General features: G+C 36.5%; 2 protein-coding genes across 4 annotated transcripts in view; one reads left to right on the forward strand and one right to left on the reverse strand.

Annotated features, from left to right (window-relative positions):
• cacfd1 (calcium channel flower domain containing 1) overlaps window positions 1-6,278 on the forward strand; it is an 11,302-nt gene extending 5,024 nt beyond the window's left edge. Inside the window, exons 2-6 of one of the 3 annotated variants that reach the window (XM_058414778.1) lie at window positions 595-664; window positions 2,742-2,814; window positions 2,950-3,075; window positions 3,443-3,550; window positions 3,717-3,856. In XM_058414778.1, the coding sequence (XP_058270761.1) occupies window positions 595-664; window positions 2,742-2,814; window positions 2,950-3,075; window positions 3,443-3,550; window positions 3,717-3,729 (390 nt within the window). In that variant the 3' untranslated portion in view covers window positions 3,730-3,856. Of the gene's footprint in view, window positions 1-594; window positions 665-2,741; window positions 2,815-2,949; window positions 3,076-3,442; window positions 3,551-3,716 lie in introns of all 3 variants that reach the window. The other 2 variants (XM_058414776.1, XM_058414777.1) reach the window with 2 other exon arrangements.
• Window positions 6,279-6,461: 183 nt separating this feature from the next.
• rexo4 (REX4 homolog, 3'-5' exonuclease) lies at window positions 6,462-14,172 on the reverse strand. The gene is made up of 8 exons (XM_058414773.1): window positions 13,691-14,172; window positions 10,177-10,478; window positions 8,582-8,746; window positions 8,210-8,403; window positions 7,706-7,794; window positions 7,549-7,623; window positions 7,378-7,452; window positions 6,462-7,226 (listed from the first exon to the last, which is right to left on the reverse strand). The coding sequence occupies exons 1-8, from the start codon at window positions 13,901-13,903 to the stop codon at window positions 7,083-7,085; spliced, it is 1,257 nt and encodes a 418-aa protein (XP_058270756.1). The 5' UTR covers window positions 13,904-14,172; the 3' UTR covers window positions 6,462-7,082.
• Between the last annotated feature and the right edge of the window lie 1,488 nt (window positions 14,173-15,660).

Consider the following 15,660-nt stretch of genomic DNA (forward strand, 5'->3'; position numbering starts at 1 on the left):
CTAAAAACAAAACATTGGACTATTTTAAAGTGGCCTTCTATGATCCCCAAATCTAAACCCTATTGAACTCTGTGGAATAAGCAGAAACATGCAGTCTGGTGAAGGCATCCTTCAAACCTGAGATAGCTGGAGCAGTTTGCTCATGAGGAGTGGGCCAAAATACCTGTTGACAGGTGCAGAAGTCTTATTAAGGCTTCTAGAAATCACTTAATTTCAGTGATTGCCTCAAAAATTGTGCAACAAAATATTAAGTTAAAGGTACCATCAGTTTTGTCCAGGCCAGTTTCATTAGTTTTTTCATCAGTCTTCTGTTGAACCCCAATTCAAAAGTCAATTCAGTGTCTTATTTTCATTAGTCAATTTTCAATAATTTTTTTTTATTTATTATTGTTTTTTTCAGTTTTAAGTTATTTCAGTGACCATTGTGGGTTTTTCTTTCTTTAAAGGAAGGGTACCCACAATTTTGTCCATGTGTGAAAATTTTGTTTTTATGCATTTAGACTTCAATTAAACTTAAATTTGTATTTAAGTATTAAATATTAAAGTATATATAAAATAAATATTAAGTATATATGAAATATTTATGTTTTTCAGAACCAGTCATATTTAACAAAATTATGGCATCAGAAAATGAAGAGAAAGGTCAAAGAAAAACAGGAGTCAGGTGATTCTGAAACATTAACAATGGGTTTTCCTAGCTGTTGACTCATAAACACGGTGTGTGTTTAGTAAACAAGTCTTAAGAAAGCAGTCTGGATTTACATATTACATACAATTCTATCATATTGCATGTCTAATCCAGTACCAAAACTTGCACAGTAGGCTATAGAATGCTACAAATCCCAAGAATATTTATCAGTGACCATGATTACTGAGAGACTGACAAATGACGAGTTGCATAGTGTCTTGGCTATGGCACTTGGCTCCAGCTCCCAGCACATACAGCACACGGTTTACTACAGTACTGTATTTATCATTTATTTGTCTTTAAAATGTACATTAAATGAAGTGAATTATTATTTATTTTTAATAAAGTGAAAAACTGTATAAAATCACTGTTTTCATGTGTTATGTGCCAGGCATATTCGCATTATGCTGCATTCATGTTACCCAGAAAGTGGTCATTTGAAAGCTTGCATGACATTATTTTCCACCTCTGAACATTTGATATGTGACGTGGAAAAAACAGCAGGACACTTCCATGAAAGCGTGTCTTTTATTTGCTCTGTCACATCATGTAAAGTTCATTGAAAGCTACTTGAAACACAATTTACAGTTATAGGCCTCAGTGGCTGTGGTACTGTTTTATAGTGTACTTCAATCATCTATGCAACATTTTTGCACTGAAATTTCACCACAACAACAACAGTGTACTATAGCGAGTAGCTTATACAATGTATGAGGTGTGAGTCTTAACGTGTAATCCCTGGTGTACAACTGGTAAAATCTCAATTCTCAACAACCAGTTCTGTCCCACAGCATTCTGTGAACAATGTAAAGTCCCCCTTCTTTATTTTACCGGAGTATTGGCTTTAGATCAGTAAATATACAAATGTATATATATATAATATATATAATATATATAATATATATATATATATAAATTTGAGAAAATAATAATAATAATAATCACTATTCTTAGCCAGTTGCTAAGCTTATTGCTGTTTTCTGCATACTGGCTTGTTTCTGAGCTTACTGGCTTGTGTCTGCTGTTGGTGCTGTACTGAAATTTCAGTCCAAAATGCATGATTGTTCACTTTATGTGCTCCAGCAGAATAAATAAAAGACACTCTATCATGGAGGCATCTGTTTCTTCCCCTGATGTTGCATATCGTATGTCTTGAGGTGGTAAATGCTGTTATTAAAGCATGCAAACTACAACAACAAGCTAGCCTGTGAACAATCAAAAGGCCAACCACCTAATATTAGTGATATCTCTTATGTTGATGATGGTGATGCTTAAAACAGTGATTAGTATGGTCCCTGTTGTAAGGTTACCCAAGCTGTATGTCTGTATTTTAATAGATATAAATCCAAAAGTATTCTAAAAGTAGATTTTAAAATGTTCAGTGTGTGGGGTACTCTTATGGATGTAATAAATGAGGATATGAAGCTAGTGGGGGCAAGTGTTGAAGATGCAGAAGATAGGGATAGGTGGAGAAAGATGATTCGCTGTGGCGATCCCTGAAGGGAAAAGCCAAAAGAAGAAGAAGGTGTGTGAGGTACTCTTCTCAACTACTGGTTACGTCCCATATCCAGCAAAAGAATTCAGTTTCAATAAATTTGTCAGGTGAAAGCAAAATCTAATGGAATACTAAATGGGGAAAAAAACCCCAGCATAATCGTAGCCCATAAAACTTGCATGTATATGACAAGTTAACATTTCACACTCACATTATACTCACACCCACCATGCTAAATTGAGGAGGGCTGAGGACATTTTAACAGCATTCTTTTATTCAGCAGAGACACAAAGGGGCAGTGTTTACAAGTGTGTATGTGTGTTCAGCAGTGGCCTACATGAATAGCTCTCAGTTCTCTTCAGCTTAATGTTTATGGCTTATAGTGGTTCATTAAAAATATGACCAGCTTGTGGAGTTTGTGATTATTTTTTGACCTGGAAAGTGAGTGTACTGCTAAAAGTACAGGGACTACTGGTAGAATAATTTTTTTATTATTATTTATTGTGTTGTAGATTTAACGCATGTTAAGTTACATTTTTTCTCTGTATATCTCTCTAGCCTGTGCTGTGATGGGTATTTGGAATTGTGTGACTGTGCACCCCTTAAATATCGCTGCAGGAGTCTGGATGGTGTGAGTGTACACACGTTCACATACACACACACACACACTTTATTCTGTTTGTATTTGCCATTTAGCAGGTTATTCTCTCTTTTAGGGGAACACTTTCATCGTATGTTTATGGACACACTGCTTGTGTATTTGCAGGTTGACGGCATGCGTGTTGTTCATCTGTGAAGTCCCGTTCTGCTGTCAGTTTGTGGAGTTTGCGAATGCTGTAGCAGACCGAGCGGACAGGATGCGACCCTGGCAAAAAGCAATGCTTTACTGTGGGTCAGTGTGGGTTAATATGTTAGTGTGTAAGAGGGATGAACAGATGAAGTGGGGATGGAACGAATAGAGAGTTTATTATGGTAGTGATATGTAGTCTTTGATTCGGTGGGCTGCTTATTGCATTTGTGGTGAATACTGTCCCACAGGATTATAAGATCCTAACATATGCCTCTTGCACAGATATGGATTATAGAAAAAACATCTATTCTATAGCTGTGTCACATATTGACCCAATGATGTAATTATTATTACAGTATTTTATGAAGCATAAGAAAGTTACAATTTTATGTCATTTGTGAAAGAGCCTGAAACTCTATACTGAAGGAAACACTATGAATGATTAATTATAGCTCTGGTTCTCTATCAGGATGGCGCTGTTCCCTGTATTTCTTAGCCTGTCTATCACCACGCTGTTTGGGAACGCTATCGCCTTCGCTACAGGAGTACTTTATGGACTTGCTTCCCTTGGAAAGAAGTAAGATACCATCATTTATACAATTTCAATACAATAATCCTGAATAATTTTCTGCTGTGAATATGAAATACTCACATATTCCCTGTCCTTTTTTTGTCTCATACCCAACTCAAAACATTTTTTTAACAAATGATTCACAATTTAAACATAATTTGCTCATTAAAAGATATTATTTTTGACCTGCTCCAGATGTGTCCCTGTCTAATACACTGACTCACTCACATACTTACCCCCAATATGTATGTCTCTGTCTTCTTCTGTGTCCCTCTCTCCCTTTTCTTTTGTTAAGGGGGGATGCGGTTAGCTACGCTCGGCTGCAGCACCAGAAACAAGCTGATGAAGAAAAACTTGCAGGCACGACAGATGGCTCAGCTCCGTGACTCCTTTCCCTTTTTCCGTTAACTCTCATTCTTCTACCTCTCCTATCACTCTCTCCATCTCTGTGTTTGGGAGATCATGTGATTTTTATTTATGCTAGATTTCTTGATTTCACATCAGGACTGAGATCTATGGGATCTCAGGGTAAATTTTGTATATTCCTTTTTTGAATTTGTTTTCTGCTGCAAGGGTGCTCTCTTCATGATCAGCTGTTGTGCAGTGAAGTTTGATTTTTCCTTTTTATTTATTCGAAATACATGATTCGGACAATACACCAACGAACCTTATACACAGACAGCTGAACAGAAAAGCAGAATGCATGTTACTGACTTATCCACAATTCTCTTTCATATCTGAAACAGTGCTTACTGCAGCTGCTGGGAGTTGGGATGGGTAGGATTTTTTTTCACCTACTTTTTTTCTCCACTCCAGTTTAAAACAAAAAAAATTATTTTGTCCTCCAGTCAAAAGCTCATAGTTGATTAAGGATTGCACCTTGATCAAGATGGTTGCATGTTAAATCTGAAAGATGGAAATGTTTGTTTGTGTGTGTGTACGTGCATTTATCACCAACCAGACAGAATGCAGTGATTATTATTTATCCTCTGAACGGGAATGTGGCATTTAAATGGAACTAGTGAAACTGTGATTTTGACATGGGATGAGTGCTTAAAGCCACAACATATTCAAGTGGGTAGTAATAAAAAGCTTTTTGCTGGCTTTTGAGAAATATGGACACAGAGCATAAAACTAATTAGCTACATGACATTTCTTAAATGTTTTCTGGAGTACCACGTGCTATCATATTTTAATGTGTACCCCTGCTCTAACACACCTGATTCAACTAATCAGTTAATTCTAAAATAATTCATTTCTATATATCCTGAACTTCTAAATACTGAAAATACTACTCCATGAAAATGGAGCAGAAGAACACTAGAGCATTAGCATACATCTAAAACACTGAATTGTTAATGATGTTGAATCATTACAACCCATCACGTTTCTTGACTTCAGGTATTTTGACACTAAGATCTCTCATTTAAAAACATTACACAGGTGTTGCCCTAAAATTTATATCTCTGTTCTCCATTAAGTTCATGGTTACACCAGCAGACATTCAGCTCAGCATTTTCTTTTGGAAAGGTATTAACAAAACACCTACTCTGTATTGTCCAGGATTGAGCGTGATGATCATTGCCTTGCAATACTCTAACAGCACAGTTGGTTGTCACTGCTATTGTGAATTCAGAATAATGAGGCAACATCACTCCTGCAAAAAATAAAATTAAAAATTCTGATACATTTCTTGTAAGTATGCCTAAAGCAGTGACGCGGTAGTGCATGATTATTGTTCTGATTCAAATGATGGCTCCTGATAATGCATGTTCAAATATGCATCATCGTATATGAAACATCAAAAAATAAAGTAAAACTATTTTGGGGCTAGACTATTCGGTCCTTTTTTCCCACCCCTCTTGCTACTTTGGTTATAACAAAAAGAAACAAAGAGCAACAAAAATAAAACTAAACAGCCCTCCCAACATGATAGCAAACCAAGTAAATATACATTCTATTTATGTTTGCAATCAGTGTTATCAACCCAGGACATAATGCGAAGTTAGCTAGATAGAGTAATTTATTTTTTTGTCTCAGTTTAATGCAGAGGCTGAAAAGGGAAATGATAATTCATAAAACAGGTAGGTTCATTCTGAAATGTACACCTGTGACTGCATCACAATAATTTAGTTCTTTATTAATGCAACAGGTTTTAAACCAGCAATGCTGACCATTAATCCACTGTTTGTCCATGGAACACCCTAAATTTTGCCCTTCATGTTGCTTAGCAACCAATCTTACTGACCAAATTGCATGGCGGAAGAATTACTTATTGTGAATAGTATTAATAATATGAATTTTTTCACTGAACACTGGATTTTATTATATTTTTGGGTAAAGTGGATTTAGGCTTTACAAATCATACTGTAATGCATGCCTTTGTGGCTTATTGCTTTGCTCTATGGATGGAACTGAATTTTTCATTACAATTATTTTGTGTTCAATAACTGCTTTTAGATATCTTTTAGTGTAGATACACAGATTTGTGTGTATTTATTCACAAATCATTAACTTTCCCATTTGGATTTCTTTTTAAATTCTGCCTTCTGTACTAAATCTGGTTTGTCTCTCTTATTCACAAGCACTTGCAAGATTCCCAATAATGTTTGATGGGTATTGTATGAATCAAGCTGTGTGTTAAAGTGTGTGGAGTTTTTTTAGTATGAACATCACTGTAAACTGATTTTTCCCCCCAAGCTGTTTCAGACAAATAAATTAACCTGCCTTTTGAGCATTTGCCTTAATTCTTTATTTAAAAAGGCAACATATCTATTGATTTCCCCACCACATTGATAAGACAGATTTAGGTAACTTTATGTAGTCATTAAAATGATTGCAGTGCAATTCAGGTTCTCTGCTACGGGACAGATGAGTTCAAATTACAGCACTGTTAAGGATTCATTGAGCTTGGCCATCTTTTTTACAAAATTTTGTCTGATTAGTAGGTCACTTTGAACAAGTGTGTTTGTTAGATGAATAAATGCACATCGTTCTTCTTATTTTGACAGAATTCCATTGTTTAGCAAATTTAAACCTGTCCCCAAAGGTTAGCTTGGCCCAACTGGACGATGCTTTTGACTGATGCCAAATCTTTCTGATTTCATGTTAAAAGGAATTTCAAGACACTAATTCTGTCTGGAAAGAATGCTTTTCGCAACATCTCTACTTACAATAGTATAACATTAGTTGCATACACACATTTCATGTCTTTTAATAGAATGCATTTAAGAAATAAAACTGTAAAACATTGTTCCCATTGGGTCTGAAATACAAATGAGTTGTATGCATACACATATGTGGAACATTTCCAAAGGGCAGCACTGGAGGAATACCAGTGTAATACCAGGCCACATTATTCACTTGTAGCCACCTATAAAGTAACGTGTGTGAAATCTTTGATTTTTAAACTCAGTCAGACCTCACTAGTTATAATATTTACAAAACGGCTAGTAGTTGTTCACTAATGGAAACACTTGTCACTTGTCTTTCATTCACTGTGGTGTGGGTGTATATTTCAGTTTCAGCTCCATTTCATTTATGCTGTTTTGAAGTCAGCTTTGGCTCTGGGTTTGCGAAGGTTTTTCTGGCTGGTGGTCTTTTCTCTGCTGGATTTAAGCTCTGCCTCCCACTTCTTTTTCACCAAAGTGTACAAACGCATGGTGGCCTGAGCATCCTGGACCTACAATGCATAAATTTAGGCATGCACATATACAAAGCATATTGTTAGTATCAAAGTTAAAAGAACACAGCCCCCTCCAAAAGTATTATAACAGCTAGAGCTTCTGACAGACAGTATGAATGTACTGTAATAGAACTAAAGAGGTACATACAGACGAGTGCTCTCCCTGCTGTACTTTCACGTTCAGAATCTCCTGACACAAAACCCTCAACGCAGGACGTCCACTCTGTTCATGCAAGATAGTGAGAGGGGCATTTTCAACATTTTTCAACATCAAGGTCAATAAAAACTATATGAATTATGTTTAGGAAACTGTCACTACCTTTACTATCTTCTTAAACGGTTTGTACTTCTGAGTGTCTCTTGTATGTCTTTTTGGGTGATCCAGTAACAAAATCTATATGAGAGAAAAAAATTCTTACAGTGACTGAAATTCATACACAACATACATTCAGTCTGAACTCAGTAATGCATGGCACCTTTAGGTCATTATGGATGGCATGTCCCACTAATATTCGTCCCTCCAGAATCTTAGCCACCTCCTGCTGAACTGTTTTGAAGTTCTCCCCTGTTAAACATGCAGTATAAAGTGAATAATAATTATACACACAAAATAAACAGTGGGGTCAATATTAAGACTTGCTTAATTGCATCACTAACTGCATCAATTTTATTAACAATTTTCTTTATCATTTTTCACTATTGTTGAGCAATATAGTTGTTGCTATTTGAATGAAATAATATAATAAACAAATATTCACAACAATTAAAAAGATAACATGATGAAATGGATGTTCACACAATTTACATCTTGACTACAACTGGATTTCTATTAGTATATAGTGTATGTATACATAGAGAGAGAGAGAGAGAAATTAAAGATACATTTTAGCGAGAACTAAAAGATAATAAAATGATTAGGATATCTGACCATCCGGGTGATAATGTGATTGCTTAAAACTTTATGAAGCTTTTTTGCTTACCGTGTTCGATGTCAGCAGGCCGAATACCGCTCACAGCTGTCCTGTAGTCAGTGACCTTCTCTGTTGGTTTAACATATTTGTCATAAACACACTTGCCAAAGTAGTTGACGATGGAGACGCGTGCCAAAATGCTCTCTTCGCCTCCAGGCCCCACCCCTACCATCTCACAATCCATAGCAATGGCGCGTGTCAATCTGTCAATCATGATAAGCAGCAAGGAAGAAAAAAGAAAAAATATCTAAAAACACTGAATGTTAGGGTAGCATGGCTACAAATACCACAACAGTTAAGATTTTATTTAAATGTAGTCTATTAGCTTGTCTTCGTCTGACAGAAGACAATCAGCTGAATTGGCATTATTTGCTTCTTTACCCATCACAAGTGCTCCTCTTGGCCAGCAACTGTTCTGTGCTCCTCTGTGCAAGTTCAGAATTTGTTTTAGTTACACCACTCCTCCTCCTCACAATGTTAGCAGCCTCCGAGCCAACAGCGGCCTCAATGTCGTCAGGGTCGATGTCATCGAACCAGATATCTGCCCTTATCAAGAAAATAGAGAGCTAATTAGAGGTTTTCCATTAGATGTGTAGCATCGCATGGATCAGCAATTTACCCAGGACCCTCAATGCCAAGCCAGTGCTGTACTGATGTACCCATGGTGAATTTCCACATACTATGGGAGTGAAGTCAGGACATACAGAGAATTTCTCTTGCTGGAATGTTTTCTCTAGCAGCACAAAAACATTCAGTAGTAGGCTAGTATAATGTGTAAAGGTTTCTCACTCTTTTTAAACCTCCTTTTTCTGGTGGATTAAAATGTAAGAAGCTGTAAACAGTAATTTAATATTTCTGATCACTTTTTTTAAATTTTATATTTGCTTACCATTACCTACATAACTTGATTATACGCTTAATTCCTATGAACTATGTAACAAGACAAATAGCTTCCTGATCACTTGGGAATTCGGTCCAAGACAACGCATTGTGTTTGACTGCTTCTATTTATTTTTAAAGTTGACTTGTCTCAAACTCATGTATTTTCACTAAAGCATTGGTACATCTGGTATTAATTAAACAAACAATTAAAACAAATCTGCTGTTTATTTTGCATCTGAAATAAATTGCAGTGACAGATTAATCTAAAGAAGCAAAACTTTTATTCTTGCTAGAACAAATATCCTGGAAAATATGAATAGCATGATGATAAGTAATTGTTTGAGCAATTACATCAGAACATGTATACTATTTGGCTGAGAAAATTTGGCTTGGAAAACAGTGCTCTGGGATGATCTGGTGTTTACATGGACTTCCACCTTACCTCACTCCCATGTCAGTCCTTTTAGAGAAGAAAGTTCATTGAAGACATTGGTGCTCATTAAGAAGAAAAGCAGGATGTTAAAGGTCTTATAAATTCATTATGAGCCAAATTTAATGTTAAATTGACTTTCAAGCCTGAATAGTACCCAAGTAATTTCATTTATCAAGTAATTTCCAATTAATGTGGGGGCAACTAATATTAGAAATGTTTTGAAACATTACCTACTTCCATAGGTAGAATTTATGTGACAGTGAATACTGACAGCCCTGGGTTCACTTTTCTTGCAAAGACATGTTACATGACATCACATTTTACTAGGAAAGAGGATTCTTAAGTGCAAATGTTTAGAAGAAATTCATCTCATACAAATTACACATACAGTATATTATATGTGGTTTTGCATACATGCTGAATATATTTCAAATGACCACTGTTTACGGACCCATAATATTACCGTGTACATACAGTCAATATATATTTGGACATGTAAATAGCAAACATTAACTCACCACTGCTTAGATCATTTTCTCATGTTGTAACAGGTCAAACACAGAAAGCCAACTAGTTCCTGAAAGTAACAGTATCGGCATAAAGGCTCTTTCTATTTGCCTTCTAATGGCTTTCTGTTTTTACTTAAATCATGTATACATACTCTGTTGGTTTCTTTTCTGCCTCTTCAACTTTCTTCCTTTTGTCTGTTTGTTTCCTTGGTCGTCCCTCTGCATCATTTATTTTTCTCTTTTGAGATTTGTGCTGTTTAGGGTGATTCCTATTTTGTTCCTTTCCAGCCACTTCGGATCCCTGCAGTTTTGACCCGTTTAATGATTTATTTAAGTCTTTATGTGCTGGTATATTTGTGTCTTCTTTGGGACTCAGTGACTCACTCTTGTGAGACACTTTAACCGGTAGTGCCTTAAGCTTCTTTGCATTTGTATTCTTTTCTGAGTTGAGCACCTGCAACACACAAACACCACCAAATTATAAAATACATGCTGTCAATATGAAAATACTGGATTTTTTTATTATTACCATTATTAGAAGTATTATTGTACAAGAGTACTGTATGTTTTCACTGCTTAGACAGTACCTTCCCAAACTACTGGAATTACCAAATCTTTTGTTATTGGTATTTACTGCAGAGTTTTGGGTATGAGATCAAAAGCTGATAGGACTTCAACTTTCACTTTAGAACACGGCACCATTTGTTTGAAGCCACCCATTTTTCAAATGATCAAAAATATTGAAACTTTAAAATATATAATTGCATGTGTTGCTTGTTATGCAGGTGTGTCCTGTTCGATTGGCTGGTTAAAAAATTAACAACCAGACACACACTATAATGCCAAAAGTTTTGGGACGTCTGAGTTCATGCATGCACATGAACTTTAATGACATCCCATTCTTAATCCATAGGGTTTAATATGGAGTTGGCACACCCTTTGCAGCTATAACATCTTCAACTCTTCTGGGAAGAAGAATTGGCAGGAACCAAAACTACCAATAGAACAAAGGTCTTCATCAGGGGAAAAAGTGGAAGGTTTTAAACAGCCCAAGTCAATCACCAGACCTTAATCCAATAGAGCAAGATTTAACCTCCTGAAGAGGAGACTGAAGAAAACCCCCAAAACAAACAACAACTGAAAGATACTGTGGAACAAGCCTAGAAAAGCATGACAGAAGAAGAATGAAACAGTTTGGTGGCGTCAGTGGGTTGCAAGCATGATGCACTTATTCAATGCAAGGAACATGACACCAAATATTAACTGATATTTACAATATGACTATCTGTTACACAAAAGGTGACATGTTCCACATTGTTTAATACATTTAGATGTAAATATCAGGAATGCTGAAATTCTGGCATATCATCTCATACTTATCTTTTGATATCAAACCCAAAGGTCTCCAGTGTACATAAAACAAAAAAGAACCGACCTTGCTGTTCCAGTACTTTCAAAAAAAGAAAAAGAAATTGAAGAAAGCTGTGAACCATATATGTACCATGTATATATTATACCCAAATGAGCGAACCAGATACCAATTTAACATATATCTTTGTAAACCAAGAAATCTTGCTGTAGAGACTTTCACAGGTGTAACTGAGAAGCGACAACAACAGATGTTTGTGGTCTGTGTTCATTTTAACCGCTTGTTTCCTGTATTAAATTGAAATGTACACAACTGAAAAAGACCAGTGGGTGTTTTTTGTTTGTATTTTCATGTTTTGGTAGCAGAGAAAATGTGATATTACCATTATTCATTATTAGGAATAAACTATAAACCATACAGGATATGAGTATTGGTTTGGATCAGTTGGTGCTGTTTCAATTACTACATGTCCCTTACTGATCAGCCTGCATGATGTTGCCATCTTCTGCTGACCCATCACACACACCGACATAATATTAAAACCACTGGGAGGCTATGTGAATAACATTGTTTATCTTGTTAGAATTGTAGCTGTTAAGGGGTGGGATATATTAAGCAGCAATTGAACAAAGCTGATGTGTTGAAAGCAGGAAATATGTCTTGGGCAGGTCTTGTGGGTGTTCACAGATTAAATATGTTTAAAATTGATGTTGCAATAAAAAGTCCATGTAATTTTTTTTTATTGCTCAGCTGTCTGGCCACCTCTCCTATGAACCACTGCTCTTGACCTGTCGGTCAGTTTATGTAAATGTTATATAAAAGATCTTTCTCTCTTTTTTTGTACAAAGACTGTAAATCCATGCTTTGTTGACACCCATTTACATGTTAAAAATGGTCAAAGGCACATTCATTCATTTAGAATGATTATGAACTAGAAAATATCATACCTCGAAAATCACAATACAAATCTTGTATTATCATTTGCGGAAAAAAAAATAACAGCAGCAGCCCCTAACAGCAGTGAATTTGTATTTTGACTGAAGGAAGGCTGCCCAATAAGGGAATTAGGAAATACAGTCCAAACCCATTCATCCATACCAACATCGAGCCTGTGTGGTTAGTTTATTTTTAATAATGATTAAAAAAGAAAGAATGTAAAATAAATGCAAATGTAAAAAACTGGAAAACAAACATGATTAAAATGTAAACAGACTGTAACTGCAGTGTATCTAAGAACAGAAAGAAGCTAAATGTAACTAATTAAAAAATCCTGTAGGTATTCATACCTTCCACTGGAAAACTGTTATACAACATGAGAGTTACAGGTTTATCATTTAGAGGTTTTGCTTCAATGATGCACACCACTGACCAGCTCGTAGAAATACACTATATTGCCAAAATGTTTGGGACACCCCTCCAAATTATTGAACTCAGGGGGTGGGCTTGGCCCCTTAGTTCCAGTGAAAGGAACTCTTAATGCTTCAGCATACCAAGACATTTTGGACAATTTCATGTTTCAAATTTGTGGGAACAGTTTGGGGATGACCCCTTCCTGTTCCAATATGACTGTACACCAGTGCACAAAGCAAGGTCCATAAAGACATGGATGAGGGTGTCTGGTGTGGAGGATCTTGACTGGCCTGCACAGAGTCCTGACCTCAACCCAATAAAACACCTTTGGGATAAATTAGAGCAAAGACCCTGAGCCATTCCAAAACTGGGATGTCTGCCTTTACATGCACATGAATGTAATATGGAGTTGGCCCGCCCTTTGCAGCTATAACAGCTTCAACTCTTGTTTATGAGAATTTTTGACCATTAATCTAAAAATGCGTTTGTGAGGTCAGGCACTGATGTTAGATAAGAAGGCCTGTCTCACATTCTCTGCTCTAATTCATCCCAAAGGTGTTCTATCAGGTTGAGGTCAGGACTGGTGCAGGTGAGTCAAGTTCCTCCACACCAAACTCACACATCCATGTCTTTATGGACCTTGCTTTGTGCACTGGTGTGCAGTCATGTTGGAACAGGAAGGGGTCATCCCCAAACTGTTCCCACAAAGTTGGGAGCATGAAATTGTCCAAAAATGTCTTGGTATGCTGAAGCATTAAGAGTTCCCTTCACTGGAACTAAGGGGCTGAGCCCAACCCCTGAAAAACAACACCTGAATTCAGTGATTTGGAGGGGTGTCCCAAAATCTTTGGTGATATAGTGTACATTTATTCGCATACTGAATAATTGAATTCACAAGACAATCACAGACACCAGTACAAACACACAGCTAGCCATGTAATAGTTACCATAAGGAGGCTTTTCCAGTTGGCTGAAAACTCTGCGGCATTTCTGGGCGGAAGAACTAGGTTTTTCTTCTCTTCTTTCGGTTTGGGCTCCATGTGTTCGTAGAAGTATTTTCTTTTCTTGCCTGCTTTGGCTTTTCCTTTATCGCACTTCGTTTGCTTGTTAGTTTCTGCACTAACAGCTAGAGTAGGTTGCTTTAACTTCACTTTAGACATGTCTAACAGCGGATCAAAATCAACCCCCTAAATATTTTGGCTAAACTAAAAAGTTAGACGCATACTATATCTAATCATCATAAGTCATCATTTTATTTTATTATTTTAATACCGATAACAGATTTTCCAGTAAAGGAATGTATATTTAAATGAATGACTATTCTAGTAAAAATATCTGATTACGAATACTTAACTAGAAATAAGTTCGGTATCTTCACTACCCCAGAGCATGGAACAACCATGCTGTCAGTCCTTCCGGTTTGTGTGTAGCACTTAAAACCGTCCGTTCAGACGGTTCCGGAGGATTCAGCAACAAGCACGTTTATGGATATTATATTAGTTAGTGTTGTTAGAAAACACAATTGAATACAGACAAATATTTTATATATTTTATTTTATTTAACAGTTAGTGCTGGTCCATGAGTGGATGGACCATTGGATGAGTGAGTTCCAAGCGTTCTACAGGGTGTCCTAAAAGTCTCCACACACACACTCACATACACATTCTCAGACACACACACACACACTCACATACACATTCTCTCACACACACACACACACACACACTCACATACACATTCTCAGACACACACACACACACACACACTCACATACACATTCTCAGACACACACACACACACACACACACACACTCACATACACATTCTCTCACACACACACACACACTCACATACACATTCTCTCACACACACACACACACACTCACATACACATTCTCTCACACACACACACACTCACATACACATTCTCTCACACACACACACACACACACACTCACATACACATTCTCTCTCTCACACACTCACATACACATTCTCTCACACACATTCTCACACACACAGGGAGAGGGGGGCGTCGTCACATTGACGTGTAACACATGATTCGTTACCTCTCACCCCCCAGGAGTCCGCCCTTTGACGTCACTTCCGTATAGTGTATTATATACATAATAATAATAATAATAATAATAATAATAATAATAATAATAATAATAATAATAATAATAATAAGGGCTCCACCTTTACACTTGTTGAGGGCCCCTGTCTCTCTCTCTCTCTCTCTCTCTTCTACTTTCTCCTTCTTCCTCTTTTTTTTGTTTCAGCTATAAAGCACTACCTATTTTCACAGTTTATATTTATTTACAGATATTTTATATTTTATACAGATGTTTACACAAAGCTTTTTGCACTTATTCCATTTATTATCATTACAACAATTGTACTTCATTTATGTTATTTTATTTTATATTTGCTACTCTGCATGCCTTAAATTGTCCCCTGGTGATAGAGTTGTTTGAATTGAATTAAATTGAAAATAAAATAGCAACTTCTCCACTAGCATCATGACTTAAAAAGTCCCACTCTTGTGTCCAGTCGACTGCATTTTTAACATTACTATGAGTTTCTTCTGCAAATAGTAGATCTATTCTTTTTTGCCTCACAAGTTCATACAGTTCAGCTCTCTTCCTGCAGTCTCTAGCACCATTTACAATCAGAGATGCAATGCAAATGTCCTGCATGAGCACACAGAATAGAGTAAGCACAAGAAAAGACGCCTACGGTCCATGAGGTCCGAGAGAACTATGACGTTTCATCATCATCACTACTTAGCAGGCTGTTAATCTTAGTGACAATTTTCTTTAGTCAGTACACTGCTTTGTCCTCAAAGCACCCTTCACCCATTAGACGCTTTATAGTAATATGCAGTTTGTTCAACTTGTTGATTTGTACCATTTC

This window comes from Hemibagrus wyckioides, linkage group LG18 (assembly GCF_019097595.1).
Source record: "Hemibagrus wyckioides isolate EC202008001 linkage group LG18, SWU_Hwy_1.0, whole genome shotgun sequence".
Classification (NCBI taxonomy): Eukaryota; Metazoa; Chordata; class Actinopteri; order Siluriformes; family Bagridae; genus Hemibagrus; species Hemibagrus wyckioides.